Source organism: Mastigoproctus giganteus, chromosome 14, assembly GCF_048544385.1.
Source record: "Mastigoproctus giganteus isolate SK-2022 chromosome 14, ASM4854438v1, whole genome shotgun sequence".
NCBI classification, from domain to species: Eukaryota; Metazoa; Arthropoda; class Arachnida; order Uropygi; family Thelyphonidae; genus Mastigoproctus; species Mastigoproctus giganteus.
The window spans coordinates 119,720,147-119,738,704 of NC_143588.1; the positions used below are offsets into that span (position 1 = coordinate 119,720,147).

The 18,558-nt window shown below is 35.6% G+C and overlaps 1 protein-coding gene across 1 annotated transcript in view; it reads left to right on the forward strand.

Moving 5' to 3' along the window:
• LOC150075683 (zinc finger Ran-binding domain-containing protein 2-like) overlaps positions 1-18,558 on the forward strand; it is a 107,808-nt gene that overhangs the window by 37,013 nt on the left and 52,237 nt on the right. The window contains exons 4-6 of the mRNA XM_090388816.1: positions 7,928-8,010; positions 8,109-8,185; positions 17,471-17,587. Coding sequence (XP_090244942.1) covers positions 7,928-8,010; positions 8,109-8,185; positions 17,471-17,587 — 277 coding nt within the window. The remainder of the gene's footprint in view (positions 1-7,927; positions 8,011-8,108; positions 8,186-17,470; positions 17,588-18,558) is intronic.

Genomic DNA, 18,558 nt, shown 5'->3' on the forward strand with positions numbered 1-18,558 from the left:
TTTTAATTATTGCCCCCTAAAAGTCTTTTTTAGATAATTTTTTTTTCCAAATCGCCCCGTTCCCATGAAATTTTAAACAAGAAAATACTTTATACTTACTCTTTTTATTCAATGGCATCCCTGAGCCTGATGCTTCTTAGCTAAAAGTTCAATGTTCGGTATGATGTTAGTAAGTTTAATTCTAATGCCTCCTTGAACATATATGAAGTCTGTTTCTTTCCTTTGTTAATATTTTATTTACTGAAATAAAACCACTTTCAGCTACATAAGACTTTGGAAAACAAGGAAGTATTTTGGCCATTTCAGATCACATTGTTGGATAAAGAAGTTTAGTTGTTTTTGCTCCCACAACTCAGCCATTCCACCATTTTCGAATTTATATTTGCATTCTTCATTACATTTTAATTCAATGAGTTCTTGAATTTCTTCACTAGCAGACCTGACATCAAATCCAACTGGATCTAACATCCATGGCTTCACTTCAAGATAAAATAAATCCGAAAATCTATTTTTCATTTTTTAAAGAACACAAATGACCTGAATAATTCTTAAGATCATTCTCGGTAAGAGATTCATTGATTTCATCTAACTCTTGCATACCATGAAATTATGTACTCATTAAATTGCTTTCAAATATTTCCAGTTTTTCAGTGAAGGTTTTTAATATGCATTTGCAGTCTATCACCGTAATTAATTTCCCTTGAAGTTGAAGTGATACTTCATTAAGTTTGCTGATCTCCTTTGGTAAATCTCTCTCCTTTGCTTCTAAAAAACTAATTATCTTATCAAAAAGGTTTACAAATCATGTTAGCCAGTTTCCTTTAGAAAGCCATCTGACTTCTGTATGTAAAAGAATCCTCACATACTGTTCTTCATTATCAAGAATTTCTGAAAAGGTGATCATATTTGCTATGTGACTTTATTTTATTGATGGTTTTAATAACTACATTTTTGCAACCAAATGATGTCAGTGCACAATTCAGTGTATTGCAAGAAGGACGTATGTCCCAAAGTTCTTTAGATGGACTATAAAACCTTTGTCTTCCAACAATGGAGGTAGCACAACTTCTATTAGAATAAGTAGCGACCTGGAGCGAGGGGTGTTGGGGGTTTCAGGGACGGATGGCAGTCATCGTGAAACAGGTGGGTATATGGGATGTGTTAGAGTAACTAAAATTAAGAATAGGTGCATGTATACCAATGCTAGAAGTATAGTAAATAAATTTGATGAATTTGAAGTGTTGGTCAAGACATCAAAGGCGGATATTGTTGGTATATAAGAGACATGGTGTCACACAGATATAAGGAATGCCGAACTGGAATTTGGGGAGTACAATGTGTACAGAAAGGATAGACAGGATAGGAAGGGAGGAGGTGTTATGCTGTTAATTAAGAAAAACATAAAATCAAAAGAAGTGCATCCAGTTGATATAGATGAACAGTGCACTGTTGAGTCAGTTTGGTGTGACATAAGCACTGCAAAAGCAAAAATAAGAGTAGGAGTGTGTTATAGGCCTAATGACTTGAATGAGTACAATGAACAATTGTACAGAGAAATAGAGTGGGCTAGTAAATCGGAATGTCTTATAATGGGGGATTTTAACTTCCCAGATATTGACTGGAACTTGTGGGTTGGTCACTCACACACTAGTCAGACTTTTGTGGATTTATTGGATGATTGTTTTCTGCAGCAGCATGTTCGAGAGGCAACCAGAGAAAGTAATACTCTTGATCTGGTTATCAGCAGTGATCATTCATGTATTAGGAATTTGCAGATAAAAGAACCACTAGGTGGCAGTGATCACAGTGTACTGACGTGGGATTTACTTAAAGATTTAATTACCATCAGGGGTAAAGGAAAGGGTTTTTGCTTCCGTAAAGGCGAGTACAGTGGTCTCCGACAGTTTTTAAATTCTGTACAGTGGGATCAACTGACGATGTTACCAACAGTAAATTCTAAGTGGGAAGCATTCAAGGAATTAATCGTGGAAGCTACTAAAAGGTTCATACCTATTAAGAAATATTGTTCAAGGTTTAGGCCTAAATGGTTGTCAAATGAACTAATGAGACTCGTAACAGAGAAGAAAAATGCATGGGATGCATATAAATTATCAAGCGACTCAGAAGCTTATGGCAGATATAAGTTAATCTGTAATCAGGTCACAAAGGAGGTTCAGCAGGCGAAGGCAGATTATGAGAAATCCTTGGCAAAAGATGCTAAGAAAAACAGCAAGGATTTCTTTACTTATATAAACTCTAAAAGGAAGGGGATGAATCTGATTGGTCCACTTGACATCGATGGTTCGACTGTTGATGATCCTGCTCAGATAGCAAACAAACTGAATGAGTATTTTGCATCTACATTCACACGTGAGGAATTATTAAGGTTTGAAAATGACAGAAGGTTATCAAATTGTACCAGGATACTTAATGATTTTGTAATAGCTGAAAGCAAAGTGGAGGAGAAATTGTTGAAGTTAAACATAAGAAAAGCACCTGGGGTGGATGGGATCTATCCAGTTATATTAAAGGAGGCGGCAAAGCAACTAAGCAAACCCTTAGCCATAATTATGAGAGCGTCCTTGGACTCAGGGGAGGTTCCCACGGACTGGAGATGTGCAAATGTATCCCCAATTCACAAAGGGGGATCGAAGGGTGACACGAGTAATTACAAACCAGTTAGTTTAACTTCTGTTCCTGGTAAAATAATGGAGTCACTGGTTAAAGATGCATTGCAGGATCATCTAGACAAGACTGCAGCAATAATTCAGACACAGCACGGGTTTGTTAAGGGAAAGTCTTGTCTGAAAAATTTGATAGGATATTATGATGTGGTTACAAAGGAACTGGATGCAAAAAATAATTTTGATATCATATATTTGGATTTCAGGAAAGCTTTTGACACTGTTGCGCATGGAAGACTATTGTACAAATTGGAGCAGAATGGTATTAAGGGTAAGTTGCTACAATGGATAAAAGGATGGTTAAGTGGGAGAAGACAGAGGGTGATAATCAATGGGTGCTGCTCTTCTTGGACTAATGTTATTAGTGGGGTCCCACGGGGTTCGGTGTTAGGTCCACTGTTGTTTTGTATATTTATCAATGATATTGATGAAGGTATATCAGGCTTAATGTCGAAGTTTGCAGATGATACAAAGGTTGGCAGGGTTGTTAATGACAGTAATGGCAGTGTGCTACTGCAACAGGATCTGGAGAATTTGGGCAGATGGGCTAAGAAGTGGCAACTGAAGTTTAACCTTGACAAATGCAAAGTACTGCATATGGGTAGAAGTAACCCCAGAGAAACGTACCAACTGTGTGGTACTACACTTAAGGTGGTAGAAAATGAAAAAGACCTGGGAGTAATTGTGCAGGCAGATATGAAGTTTTCTGAGCAATGCAGACAGGCTGCCAGGGCAGGTCATGGGGTTTTGTCAATGATATATAGGAATTTTGCTAGCAGGGAAAAGGAGGTGATTATCGCTCTGTACAAATAAGGCAATGGTCAGGCCACGCCTTGAGTACTGCGTACAGGTCTGGAGGCCTCATTTTAGGAAGGATGTAGATTTACTTGAGCGTGTACAGAGAAGGGCAACAAGATTGGTGAGGGGAATGAATCGATCCTCTTATCAAGAGAGGCTCAAGTTCTGCAAATTGCAGTGGCTGGAGACTAGGCACCTGCACGGTGATCTGATTGAGGTGTATAAGGCCTTGAATGGGTTCAGCACGCTGAATTCTGATGGGATCCTTCCACTTGTTCAGATTACGAACCTAAGGGGGCATAAATTCAAATTAAGAAAGGACAGATGTAGAATAGATGTGCGGAAATTTGCCTTTAGCCAGCGGGTGGTTAATTGCTGGAACAAACTTCCATCTGTCGTTGTGGAAGTTGATAGGTTGAATAAATTTAAGGAGGAACTGGACAGGCATTTGAAGGGAATGGTGTGATTTTTTTTTTTTTTTTTTTTTGGCTGATGCTGCATAAGCTCATACACTTGCCTTCTTGCATCACATGCCACTACTACTACTACCACTACCATCAGTGGCACAGGTAACCAAATTTTCCAATGGTACTTGTTTTTCATCAAACCATGTTTTTACAGCAGCAAAAATGGATGCTCCAGTACAGTCAGTTTCTATAGATTTTACAAATAACATCTCTCCTTGCAATTTACAATCATCATCAAAATAATGAACATATACCATTATATGTTCATTATTTTGGACAGGCATTTGAAGGGAATGGTGTGATTTTTTTTTTTTTTTTTTTTTTGGCTGATGCTGCATAAGCTCATACACTTGCCTTCTTGCATCACATGCCACTACTACTACTACCACTACCATCAGTGGCACAGGTAACCAAATTTTCCAATGGTACTTGTTTTTCATCAAACCATGTTTTTACAGCAGCAAAAATGGATGCTCCAGTACAGTCAGTTTCTATAGATTTTACAAATAACATCTCTCCTTGCAATTTACAATCATCATCAAAATAATGAACATATACCATTAGAAGGGCCTTATAGCCAGTAACTGTGGATTCATCAATCTGAATAGAAAATTTTCTTGTTTTTAGTTTGTCAGTTAGCTGCTCTTCAATGTTAACTGACATCTCATCAATTCATCTTCAAATTGAATCATTGCTCAATGGCAATGCTTTTAAAATACTGGAAGGATTTTGATGCATCACTGTTCAAATTACAGTCTCTAATGCAGGTTGTATCAGTCTCAGCAACTGTGTATGAACATTACCAGTTTTTGCAATAATTTCTGCAATTTTATAGGATGCAGTCATTCCATCCTAATTTGTTTGTGTGTTCTTAAATAAGGAAGTAAGAGTGTTACATTGCTCAAAATTCTGTTTTAAATTTTTAAAATATTCAATATGTTTACCAACTTTATTAGGATGTTTCCTTTTTAATTGATCTAAAAGTCTTGATGGTTTCATAGCCTCATTTGAAAAAAAACTATTGCACATAAGATACATGGGCTGTCTTGAGTTGAATGGTCTTTCAATAAAACCATAAGCTAAATATTCATCCAGATACTGTTGACACTTTTTCTTTTCAGTACTTGACATGATTAATGATGGGTAGTTTAGATGATGATTTAATTCTTTGCAGTTATTCAAACTACAAAGATTTAAATAATAAAATATTAACTAATTTTATTTAACTCTCATAGCCCATGCCACTCACAAAAGCACTGTGGATAAAAATTAACAACTTCCAGAAGGAAACAATAAATCAATACTAATTGTCTAGAAAGTAGAAACAATAGACTGAAATATTTGCTCCCCCCATTCATGCCTCATACCAATGAAACAAAAGAATAAATAAATAAATCACGCCCACCATGCCGCCACCAAGGTCGCAGCTGTTGGAAAGATGCAAAGACCAAGGATTGGAGAGACATTACTTCTGAAAGCACTTAGGCATTTAATGCCTAAGAAAAGTGATTAAATTAAATTATGCCCACTAACATCTTTTTATCAAAAATTCTCACTCACTCCTAATATAATATGCCTACATGTTAAAAATCAGTTGTCTCAGGGCTCAAGAAAACCCAATGAGTGAAATTAAATATTAAGGAATAAGATGTCGTCGGGTAGGGTTGAACTTTGGAGGGCCACAAACCATTGTATAATACCCATGATTATTTTTGTCCCCTTGGGGTCCGATATCATTGAGAACTCCCGTTTTAAAACAATTAATTTATTAATATATGCTTAATTCTTAATAACATATTAATATACTTTTAGGAATTATTCATAAAATATTTGGTATTTTTTTTTGTTGTACGCTGGATTTTACTGTACATTGTTCATAAAAATGTTCGCATTTGTTTACTTAGACAAATATTTTCTGGCTCATTTTCTTCACAACAAAGGCCTTGGCAACATTTCATGTTTGGAAGGTTTAATATTGCCCTCATTTTTATCCAACTCGTTATCGATATTGTCACTAGTTTTTTGAATACTCTTTAAAATGTTGGAGTCACTTGGGATAATCAGTTACTATAACATCATTATCAACTCCTAAAAATTCAAAAACAAAATCTCCACTGATCAAACCTCTCACTTTGAGTTCTTCCCAAGATTACCCAATGTCTTGTAGCAGTACATACCTCTCATCACTATTAATTGGCATTTTATCAAAAACTGGAAACAATTCTTAATCGTTGTTTCAGTCACATCTTGACTCCACACTATCATGGACTCTGATATGCACATCTGCAAATCTATAACAGAATCAATAGGTGTTGGTTGGTTTTTATTCTCAGTATAATTTTTTTTCAGTATGTGCCTTCAGTAGTGCATTTTCAAATTCTTGATAATGCCTTGGTCCATTGGTTGCAGTTTAGATGAGGTATTCAGAGAGAAGAAAACAAGCTTCACACTTGTAAGTTTCAAAATTACCGAGTGAAGCTAGGCAAGGCAGCTGTCAAATCAGTGCGATTTTTCTGTTTTCTTTCATCATCTTTTTGTCGAAATTTAAAATCTGCTGTTCAAAAATTTCACTTGTCATCCAAAATTATTTTTTTTGTATTTTTATATTTGTTGTAGTTGTAGTCCAACTCTAATGACTTTACTTTTTTGAAATATCGGGGTTGTTTAGTTTTGCCTACCAAAAGCTTCAGCTTTTCATTACCAGCCATATTTGTGCCAACCAAGACTAATTCTCTCCTTGCTATTTTTTCCACCTAAACATTTATCACCTTTAAAAGTCAGTATTCTTGTTCGGCAAACATTTAAAAAATAGACCTGTTTCGTCAACGTTGAATATGTCTTTGGGTTCGTAGTCCTCCATAATTTTGTTCAAAACTGTTTCTTTCCAATGGATACAGTCTTCTTTGATTACACCTCCGCTTTCACCAGAAATAACTTTTTCAAATAAGCCATGGAGCTTTTTAAATTTGTCCAGCCAGCCAGAACTGGCTTAATGTTTTATGCCACAGAAAAGATGCATGGTCCATAGCCTTTTCTTTTATTAATGGTCCTGGTATCGGCAAGTTTCGGTCTCGAATCAACTTTGCCCACTTCAAAACGGCTTCATCTACATCCTCATGCATGCATAGTTTTGCACACTTCCAATCAAGTCCTGTTTCCTCAAACAGTATCGAACCATGGTTTTTCAGAATGGTTGACACACTACTGTCAGGGATACCAAATTATAAAGCAATTTATTTTTTTTTAACACCTCTATCTACACTATTAAACACTTCCACTTTTTTCACTACACTCAAGGATAGACATTGTAAGGTTACTTGCACAGCAGCTAAAACAACACTGATTTAGGGACCACTTTTATCTATCATGTAAACAGACAGGTGAAATTTTACGAGAGTGTGGATTACTCATTTCTGCGAAACAACAGATGAATTTCTGGGATAAAGGAAAATCACTCTCCCCTATTTCTCTAATAGGATGCTTACAGTAGAAAACAGGTTGACAAGAGCCAGTGTCTGCATTGGGAATATGCCTTAATCTTTGCAATCATAACAGTTGTGGACACATAGCAGTTGACCACCGTGACTTCTCGGTACAATAGAGGTGGTTTTGTGGACACCACTAAATTGTGTAATTTTGTAGCTCTTAATTCATGCTCTTAAGAATTAATCCCTTTAGCTCTTAAAAACTAAAGGGATCGATTCTTAATCTTTTTAACTTTTAATTTGTGCTTTCTACAGTATCAGCTCTATTGCCTAAAGGCCAGAGATGCAAACAGTGTACCCAGGTCTCTTGAATTCACTTCATTATATGGAAATTTTCTTCATTATATGGAAACTATTTTCAATGTAATGACCAGGGGGAAATCAAAAAAAAAATTCTCTGTATGGAAGTTCGTTAAAGAGAGGTCCAACTGTATTTTATTTTAGCATTTTAGAAAATTCTAAAAATTACTTTTTTTTTTTTTTTTTTTCATAGGTGTGGCAATGTTAACTGGGCCAGAAGACAGCAGTGTAATATGTGCAATGCTCCAAAATATGGAGAAGTTGAAGAACGAACAGGCATGTATGAATATAACTGTGGTGTGTGAGTATAGTTCATTGTTAATAATCTTAAATGTTATGAAATATGTCATTTGTGGACGATTTGTCTGTTTCAGGATTGGGTGGAGGCTACAATGAGAGAGAAAATATTGAATACATTGAGAGAGAAGAGTCAGATGGTGAATATGATGATGTAAGTGTAACAATAATGAGAATTAACTTTTTAGTCTGTATTTTTGTTTTTTATTACTTCTATTAATGTCTATTTTATTTTTTCCCACAGTATATAGGTTGGGGTTAATAGCCTGCTAAGAAGACATTTTTATAAAATGTAGTATATAAATTTGATTTATTCTCTGTACAAACAACTTCTTTGAAACTACTTGTCATAATTTTGGAAAGAAAATTGAATTGCAAAAATATTAAAATTGGCTAAATTGATTTTTGTTAAATGTTTTAACAAAACTTTGTTGCATCTTATATTTACCATTAGCACTTATTTAAAATTAACAGTGGTGGACTTGATAAAAATGCATTGGTTATGGTTGAAATTTTTGAATTAATTTATTACATTTTATTTCTGTTCACTGTCTGGGTTTTTTTTTTTTTTTTTTTTTAAGTATTTATTTTTCACTCAAAATAAATTTAAATTCTCAGTTTAATCCACTAATGAACAGTATTATTACATTACATTAAATCACATTATAGCTTGACTGCAGCTTTAAGTGGACTATAATCTTTGTTCCACGCTTATCTGTCAAGATTTTGTTACCTTATGGACCCTTGAATTTCAACTGAATTTGCTCAATAATCATATGTTCTAAATTTGCTAATGTACCCTTTCCTTTTCTAGGCATAGTGCTGTACCAGGTGTGAAATTTGTAAATTTTGTATTTTATCGATTTGTATATTTCAAATTGATTTAAAATAAATAAATAATATATATATATATATATACACATTTATATTTATATATAAATACACACACGTTACCAAATTTACAATATGTTTCAGGCAGTATGTTGTAGATTGTTATGCAGCCAGTGGTGTTTTTTGCCTTTCTTTCTTTATTTTATTTTATTTCTTTTTTTTTTTTTTTTTTTTCACGGTCTTAAAAAGAGTAAAGACTTAAGTAATAGAGTGAAGAAATATAGAAATGCAGAAAAGGGTAAAGAAACAAAAGAAATTACAGTAAAAAAATAATATATATATGTGTGTATACATTAAAATAAAAAATATTTATGTGTATTGTTGTACAGTAAAATCTCGTTGATACGAACTCGGTTTATACAAAGTACTTGTTTATATGAAGTACATACCATTCCCCTGCGAATTGATAGACTTTTCTTTGTAAATATATTAATTTATTACAAAATTCGGTTAATATGTATTACAAAGTTCGTTTTCATCCTGTGAGAAATAAATATTGTTATTTTGTATGTTTAATACAAATCTTGGCACAGTTGTTCGATTATTACCTCTGCCCACCTGGTTCCCTGCTTCCCGAAGAATGACACTGACTTGTTAGAATTTACTTTTGTGTATATAAAATCAGTTTATGGTAGCTACAATGTAAGGGCACTCTGAAAAACATCATTGTGAAGGATGAGCTGTTAAATTAACAAAAGAATAAAAACAGTTTTTCTAAGTTGTTTACATACACTCCCTCGCTCTCCATGGGATAAAGGTCAATTGTTATGCCAGTTCAAAGAGTTTTGCTACAATATAATCTATTTTTTGTGCCATTTTATCTAAGCTGATGTCTTTTTTTGGAACTTGTGCCTTTAAATTAATTTAAGGTTTGTTTATAAATCTCATCTATCAGTGTTATGGCGACAAAATTTAAACGGATGGAATTAAGCCTGGAAATTAAACTGAAAATTATACAAGAGGCTGATAGGATGGAATCAAGCAAAACAGACATTTCAAAGGAATACAACATACCTTTACCTACTTTATCTACAATACTGAAAAACCGAAAAAACTTGGAAGTGTGCAACACTGGAGCAGCAATAAAAAAAAAACAGGAAACAAATTTGTAGGGCAAAACACAAGGAGCTTGAAACAAAACTTTTAGAGTGGTACTGACAAATGCATGAACCTAACTTGCCAATTTCAAATCTGACATTTTGCTAGAAAAGGCAAATTATCTAGCTCAGCAACATGAAATTAGCTACTTCAAATGTGGCAGTGGCTGGCTCCAAAGATTTAAAGACAGGAATAACTTGGTTTTGTGAAATGTTTGTGGTGAATCTGGATTAGTCGACAAAGAAAAGGCTACAGACTGGTTGTGTTCTGTATGGTCCATTCTTGAAAAATATGAGGCAAAGGATATATTTAATCTTGACGTGACAGGTTTATTTTATAATTTGCTGCCAAATGAAACATTTGCTGTTCGAGGAGAGTCTTGTCATGGTGGAAAATTAAGTGAACAAAGACTCTCTGTTCTGTTATGCTGCAATTCAGATGGCAGTACAAAACTATGCCCGCTTGTGATTGGTAAGTTTTCCAAGCCAAGATGTTTTAAAGAAGTTAAACCAACTTCCTTGTGATTACAAGGCCAATAGAAGTGCTTGGGTTATGGTCAAAATTTTTCAGTCCTGGTTATCAAAAGTGGACAGAAGAATGGCTTCAGAAAAAAAAAGGAACATTTTGATGATTCTAGATTGTTGTATGGCACATTCTGCTGAGACACTTAAGCTGTTGTTTTTACTTCCCAATACCACCAGGTTTATGCAGCCACTGGATCAAGGCATTATTTATAATCTCAAGAGAGCATATAGAGCCTGCCTGATATAAGGTACTTAATCCACAACATAGGAGTGAACAATTTGCAGCCAAATTGGAATGTCTTGGATGCTATCTGTAATCTTGTTATTGCTTGGGATAGCATTGCATCAAGTGTAAAAATCAACTGCCTAAGAAAGAGTGGCTTTGGAGAGAATATCATCAAAAAACATGGTCTAGCAGGTGAATGTGATAGCAACATTGAGGAATGGGGGATTTGAAGGGGCATATAGATTTTGTTGAACAGCCTCCATAACCGAGTGGTCAAGGGCTGGAGTGCAATAGCACGCACTCTTTGAGTAGACCGGGGTTCAAGTCCTGACTGCTGAATACAGTTGATCTATCAACCCGCACTAAACCAGCGTGTCAGATTATGGTCCATTTCCCTCAACATCAACCACTGAGGAGGCTTCTATCCTGCAGTGGATTGATAATGTCTGCAGTTTATCTTTTTTTTTTTTTATTTTTACCTTTATAGATTTTGTTGGCAAATTTGAAGAGTTTTTGAAGGTGGGTGATGAAGTTGCTACCACAGCAACTTCAACATCAGAAGAGCTGCTGAGCACCAAGCAAAACGATGATGTTTTTGTTACTAGTGAAAGTGAAGAAGCACACACACTGCCATCTAAAGAAGATGCCAAAATGCATTGTTCATAATAGAGAATGTGTTGGCCTGTAGGACAAACTGTGCAAACAACACTGGATTCTTTCTTTAAATTAGATTAGTTTATGAAAAAGTTAATGGTTTGTATGTCTCCTTTTGTAATAAGATTGTAATTCTTATTACTGTGATACTAAAATATTGCATATATCAAAATATATACTATATAAAATTTTTATTTCTATTGATTGCTTTTTGATTTAAGTTGAGTGATTTTGTAACAACTGAGAGAAATAGAATAAATTATTCTATTTCAAATAAAATAAAATCTTTTAAATTTTATTGTATTGTTAGACAAGGCTTCTGTGTTTTTAATTTTTTAATTTAAAATAATTTATTTTTTCATTTAATTTTGATATTATTTATTATTATTATTCTTTGATATATAGTATGTACCAAAAAAAAAAAAAAAAAAAAAAAAAAAAAAAAAAAGATAATTTTATCTTTTTTTTTTTTTTGGAGAGACCTCTTTATTAAAAAATGTAAAAATCCTTTGAACTTTGTATTAATAAAGTTCAACAGCATAGTGCACAGCCCTGGTGTCATTTTAAAGAGTCAACCACTAGAAGTGCACGAAAGAATGACAATATAAAGTAATGTAAAGTAATATAAAGCAGAATTAAAAATATGGTGAATTTAGAAAGAATTTTAATAAAATTAATGAATATGATATTGATGAGCTTAAGACCAAAAGGTGATAAATATGGGAGAACATGTAACGCAGGCAGGTTGTTCACAGTTTACTTGACAGAGGAACAAAAGGCAAATGTACAAAGAAAACAGTAAAAGGACTCACCTAACCAACTAAGTCGGGGGAGAACAAAGGGGATTATTTTCCAACACATCTAAGAAAATGTGCAACTTGTGAAATGTTTGCAGACCTTCTGGAACAGGACATGATCTAGCCAAGGGTCTTTGTGTCTCTGAACCTAGCACACACAAGTCTTTGTGTGTGCTAGGTTCAGAGTGTCAAGAAATTAGGTTCTAACTCAGCATTCTGATAAGTGTCTATGAGTTAGAAGAATCGGGTAGATGCCCTCGAAGGTATTAAAGTCCAAGGAAGCTCTCATAATTATGGCTAAGAGTTTGCTTACTTCCTTTGCTGCCTCATTTAATATAACTGGATAAATCCCATCCACCCTAGGTGCCTTTTTTATGTTTAACTTTAACAATTTCTCCTCCACTTTGCTCTCAGTTGTTACAAAATCACTTAGTTCCCTGTTAGTTTGATAAACTTCTGGCATTCCCCTCATTGAATAACTCGTGTGAATGCAGATGCAAAATATTCATTCAGTTTATCAGCTACCTGAGCATGATCATCAGTAGTCAACCCATCTATGTTAAGTGATCTAATCTGATTCATCTTCTTCTTTCCAGAGTTTACATAAGTAAAGAACTCTTTGCTGGTTTTCTTTGCATCCTTTGCCAAAGATTTCTCGTAATCTGCCTTAACCCCCTTCGTGACTTGATTACAGACTAGCTTATATCTGCTATAGGTTTCTGTTTTGGCTGATATGCATCTCGTTCATTTTTCTTCTCTGCCACGAGCCGCATTAATTTATCTGATATCCATTTAACCCCTGAACAGTATTTCTTAGTTGGTACAAAAAGCCTAGTAGCCTCCAAGATTAAGTCCCTGAAGGCTTCCCATTTAGAATTCACCGTTGGTAACATCATCAGTTGATCCCACTGTACAGAATTTAAAAACTCTCTGAGATCACTGTAGTCACCTTTATGAAAGCAAAAACCTTTCCCCTGACCCCTGATGGTAGTTGCATCTTTAAGTAAATCCCACATCAGTACACTGTGATCACTGTCACCTAGTGGTTCCTTTATCTGCAGATTTTTAACGCATGAAGAATCACTGTTGGTAATCAGATCAAGAGTATTACTTCCTCTGGTTGCCTCTTGAACATGTTGCTATAGAAAACTGTAATCCAATAAATCCACAAAGTCTTGCTAGTGTGCAAGTTTGTTGTTTGTTTATTTATTTGGTTTTTAGGAGCATTAGTAACTAAGGCCATATTGCTCCGGGGATATGCGGTGGTCATTCCCTGACCTTTCCACATCCTCCGTATTTTGTGGTCACGGGCTCGAACCCTGGTCTAATCAAGAAGCATGTGCTACGCACTGCTGCTCCTGCCCACCTAGCTACGGAGGCGGCCAGTGTGCAAGTGACTAACCCATAAGTTCCAGTCAATATCTGGAAAGTTAAAATTCCCCATTATAAGACATTCTGATTTACTGACCCCATTCTGTTTCTCTGCACAATTGCTCATTGTGCAGAGAAATAGAATAGAAATAGAAGAGAAATCATTATACTCGTCAGATTCATTAGGCCTATAATAACAGACACCTAATCTCATTTTTCCTTTCCCAGTGTCACTCAACACTGACTCAGCATTGCATTGTCCACCAATGTCAATTGGATGCACTTCCTTAGATTTTGTGTTTCTAAGTCTGGATTGGATGTATGCTAAATAACATAGGTTAGGACTACTGAAAGACAAAAGCACAGGTCTAAATTTTCAGTTCAGTGAGGATTCCCTTCCTGTATCTTTTGTTGTTGACCACTTCTTGGAGGTCACTGTCGATCGTTTGCAGTGAGGGCAGCATTTGCTTTGGCAGTCAGTAAGCACTGCCGGTTGTGGTCTGCTAGCCGCTGTTCTGAAGACTGGAGATAAGGGGGAGGAACGCACCAAGAGCAGCGATCGCAGAAATTCAGCTCTGTAATTTTACCCATGGCCATCTTGATTGTGAATAGCAGCCTTCTTTCTCTGATGTAGAATCGGAGCCTGCGAAGTTGAAGGGCATCTGCTGACTGTGTTGTTCTGAGAGCTAGGGGAAGGTGGAGTTTGGCATTTGACCATTTTTGAATCCACCAGCAAATATCATTTTAAGGTTGGATTTGGCAGCCGAGGCCCATTCTCTGAAGCATATAGTGCTGTCGGGTATAGATTTGATATGATATACCTTTTTACCAAGTACAAGTCATTAGTGTGGAGCAGCTTTTTTATTTTTCAATAGTAATAAATAAATGTGATGAATTGTGAGTAAGGCCATAGATGTTTACTTATAACAGTTGAAAGATCTGGTCACCAAAAATAAATGCATAGACGTTAAGCCACTAATAGAGTTTTTTTTGAAAGTTGAATTAAATATCGCTTAACCTTACTTTACTTTAATATAATTGTACTTGGTGAATACATTTTGCATCAGTTTTGCAGAAAAAATGTCCAGATTTTGGACAGTTCCAGTTTTTTGGGCAGCTGAATTTTGGAGACTCTACCTGGTCTTCATTGACTTTCATTCATAGATTTTACTTATATCTCTTCTAACTTGTTATTGCTGTTGTTGATAAACTCTGAACTGGCAGATAGAGATATATTGTCTCAGCAGACTTTTTAATCTTTTTCATTTCTATATTTGATAATTTATATCAAAATAAATTATCAGAATATAGAAATGAAATTTCTCATATCCTGTTCCTGACCTCTGAGGGTGTTTGTAAGTTGTTAGCTTATTATTAACAGTGTCAACAAAAACTCTCATGTTATTGCATGAAGCAAGCAGGGGCTAGTCAGTGAAAATGTGTAGAATGTGTGCCATTTACTGATGCCCATAAACAGTTGTGAATTTAAAATTTATATAAGAGCATTTATTTATATATACAGGCATACTCTCGTTAGTGCACAGGATACATTTCTATAAAATGGTGTACTAAACAAAACAGTGCTATATGAAGTTGCTCTAACATTAAATAAATGGAGATGCATTTCTTATAACCTTTTTTCTCAACTTGAGAAACATAATATACAGTAATTTGTGGGTATGTTAAACATAGACTAATACTGTAACATACCTTTATTGAATAATATACAGGATATATCATAAATAAGTCATTTGAAGATTAATCTTTCTTGAAGTAGGAATCAAGAGTTGACTCTTCTCTTAAGTTCCCTCACATGAAGTAGTTCTTGATAGCAGGAAATCATATTAAAAACACCTCTCTTTGCCTTGCTGCTTCGCTCCCAGTCAGGATCATTCTCGGTGAACTGGTCCATGATTTGGGAGATCATAGCAATACTACCACTGAGGAATTCTGTGGTGAGGTTTCTCACTGGTGTTTCCTCCTCTGCATCGGATCATCAGGGTCTTTAGTTTCACTCTGTATGCATTGCTTTGCAAATTTAAAATGTTCATCGTTAGTAAGACTCTTACCATGAGACTTCAGTAATTCCTGAACATAGTCCACATTAACACCCTTCGTTCCTGCTTCACAGGCTAGTTCAATGATGTTTTTGATGATTGGTTCCTTGTCACATCCTATAAAGTCATTGCACACTTCTGGCCGTAGCCCTATCCACACTCTGTTCATGCAGTTTCGAGTCACTTCATGCCAGACTGCTGTGTTATTGTCTATAGCATTCCTGATGGACTGTTTATCTTCACCATCTGTTTCCTCTATGAGCTGTATGAATGTATGACAAAGGTAATATGCCTTAAAATTCAATATGACTCCTTGATCCATTGGTTGGAGTAATGTGGTGTTGGGTGGAAGGTAAACAACTTCTATAGGAATGCAGGTCTGTAGGGTGTCTAGATTCTCGGGGTTGCCTGGGGCATTATCAAGCACCAACAATGCCCTTGGTTCAAGATTGTGCTCTTCACAATAACGCTTTACTACAGGGCAAAAATATGAAATAAACCACTGCTATAAAATATCAATTGTCAGCCAGCCCTTCTTGTTTGATTTTTAAATCTAGCATGTGATTTTGAAAGTCCTTTCATTGCTCTTGGTGTTTCTGAATGATACACAAACAACAGGTTTAACTTAGTCATCTGAAGCATTTTTCCCTAGTAAGCAAGTTAATCTGTGTTTACCAACTTTGAATCCAGATGCACATTTTTCTTCTTGGGAGATGAAAGTACGAGATGGCATTCTTTTCCAAAAAAGACCTCTTTGTTGACATTGATGACAATCTCGGGAGGGTAGTTGCCACACTCTGATGGCTTTCAGGGTCATGGGAAATTCGTGGGCTACCTTTGTGTCCACTAGCAGCTTCACCAGGGATATGTATGCTGTGAAGTTAGTGTGGCATTTGAATCTGTCAAACCAATCTCTACTGACTGTGAATGTTTCTGATGTATCTTCTCCCTGAAGATGTCTGAAGATGCTCCTTGCATTTTCCATTATTATCAGTCGACTTATGGGCATATTCCATTGTGTTTGGTCCTCCACCCGAATACTAAGTAATCTTTCTATTTCTTCAAGCAAATGGCTCCTTTAACAAGTCATCATTGTTGTAGATAACTTTGAGATCATTGTTGCTGAAGCTTTTATCATCTTTGCATTTTTGATAATTGTTCTAATTGTGGATGTAGCCAAGTTCAGAGGCATCCACCTGATGCTCATCAGCTTCCATTTGCCTCAACATTTGGAGTTTTAAATTCAAAGAAATGCTTTTTTGCATCTTTTATGCATTATTAGCACTTGAAGTTGTAGACTCTTTTCCAGACATGATAGATAATAAAAATAAAAAAAATTTTACACCTAAATAAGATTGTCTACACAGGCAACCATGGCAGAACTTAAGGTAAGAGCTTGAGAGGAGAGCGTTGGACTGTGAGCGTGTACTTTATGTATGTGCAGTGCTCTGATTTGCTACATGAATGGTTTTGATTGGTTCAGCTATAACTCACTGCCATGTTGCAGTTTAGGGCAATTGGTTGGACTCACTTGAACAACTGGAAATTTTTTATTGGAAATTGACCAAAATGTTAATATTGTTAACTGCTTTTTGTATGTATATATTTTGACTTTTTTATGAATAAAGAAAACAGCTAGTGAATAAAAACATATGTCATATCATCATCATTACATTACATAGTACACAAATTTTTGTTGTTTCTTTTAATTTCTAGTAAGAAACAAAATGGAACTGAAAGGGGTAGCACTAACTGGGGGTATGCCTGTATAAACTTTACTCCTTGATAAATAAATAATATGCTATTTGATATCTATTTCAGTTTGGCAGGAAAAAGAAAAAGTTCAGGGGTAGCACAGGTGGTCCAGAAGATGAAGAGGGTGGAGGAGACAATGTACCAAAAATTAAGCCGCATGCTGATGACGAGGAGGAAGAAGAGGTGCATATTTTACATTCCATAACTTTTATTTATTTTTTATTTTTCCACTCATGCAAATAGCATTAAGATTTTGAGAGAGAGAGAATTTGAGATCGAGTGAAAGTTTCTCGTTTTGATTTAAAATCTTTTAAGATATTTTAATTCGCAATATCTTAAAAGAATTTGAAAAAATATTATTCTTACTACACTGAGTGTACAGAAATCATGGATATCTACCTAGTAATGGGTGAACCCACCTTTCGCCTGGATAAAGGCAGTCACACAGCAAGGCATTGAGTCCACTAGTTCACTAAAGCATTCCACAGGTATTTCCATCCATGCTTACTGCACTGCTGTTCATAATTTCGTCACATTCCTGGGTGGAGGATCCAAAGCTCGAACGGACCTTTCCACAACATCCCAAAAATGCTCCGCAGGGTTCATGTTCAGTGAACAAGGAGGCCATTTCCATGGTGGTAAAATCTGTGGAATACTCTTTTGAACAATGTACTGATGGACACGTTACCTGGCTGTTTGAAGTGTGTGTATTGGCCCTGACACGGGTTTTCTGTAAACCTTAGTTTTCAAGTGTCAGCCTTCTTTATATACCCACACGTCTAGGAATGGAAGGGCCCCTCCCGCTCAACCTCTGAAGTAAATCGAATATAAGGCGAACCACTATTCAACCAATTGAGTATTTCTATTTTGTGTCCTTTTGGTATCACCGTGAATGTGTCATCAGCATATCTCTTCCATGCATGTAATGGGGGAGAACTAGAGCTCCCCAACATCCTATCTTCAAATTCTTCCATGGCTAAGTTGGCTATAATTGCACTAATAGGTGAACCCATGGCCACTCTGCGAACCTGCTGGTACATAACCTTTTGGAATAACATAGTGGTACTAGATGAATGTAAGCCAGCACCTTCACAAATATCTTCACCACTTAGGGCTGTCCTATCTTTCAAAGTACCATCCCTACTCAAAGCATT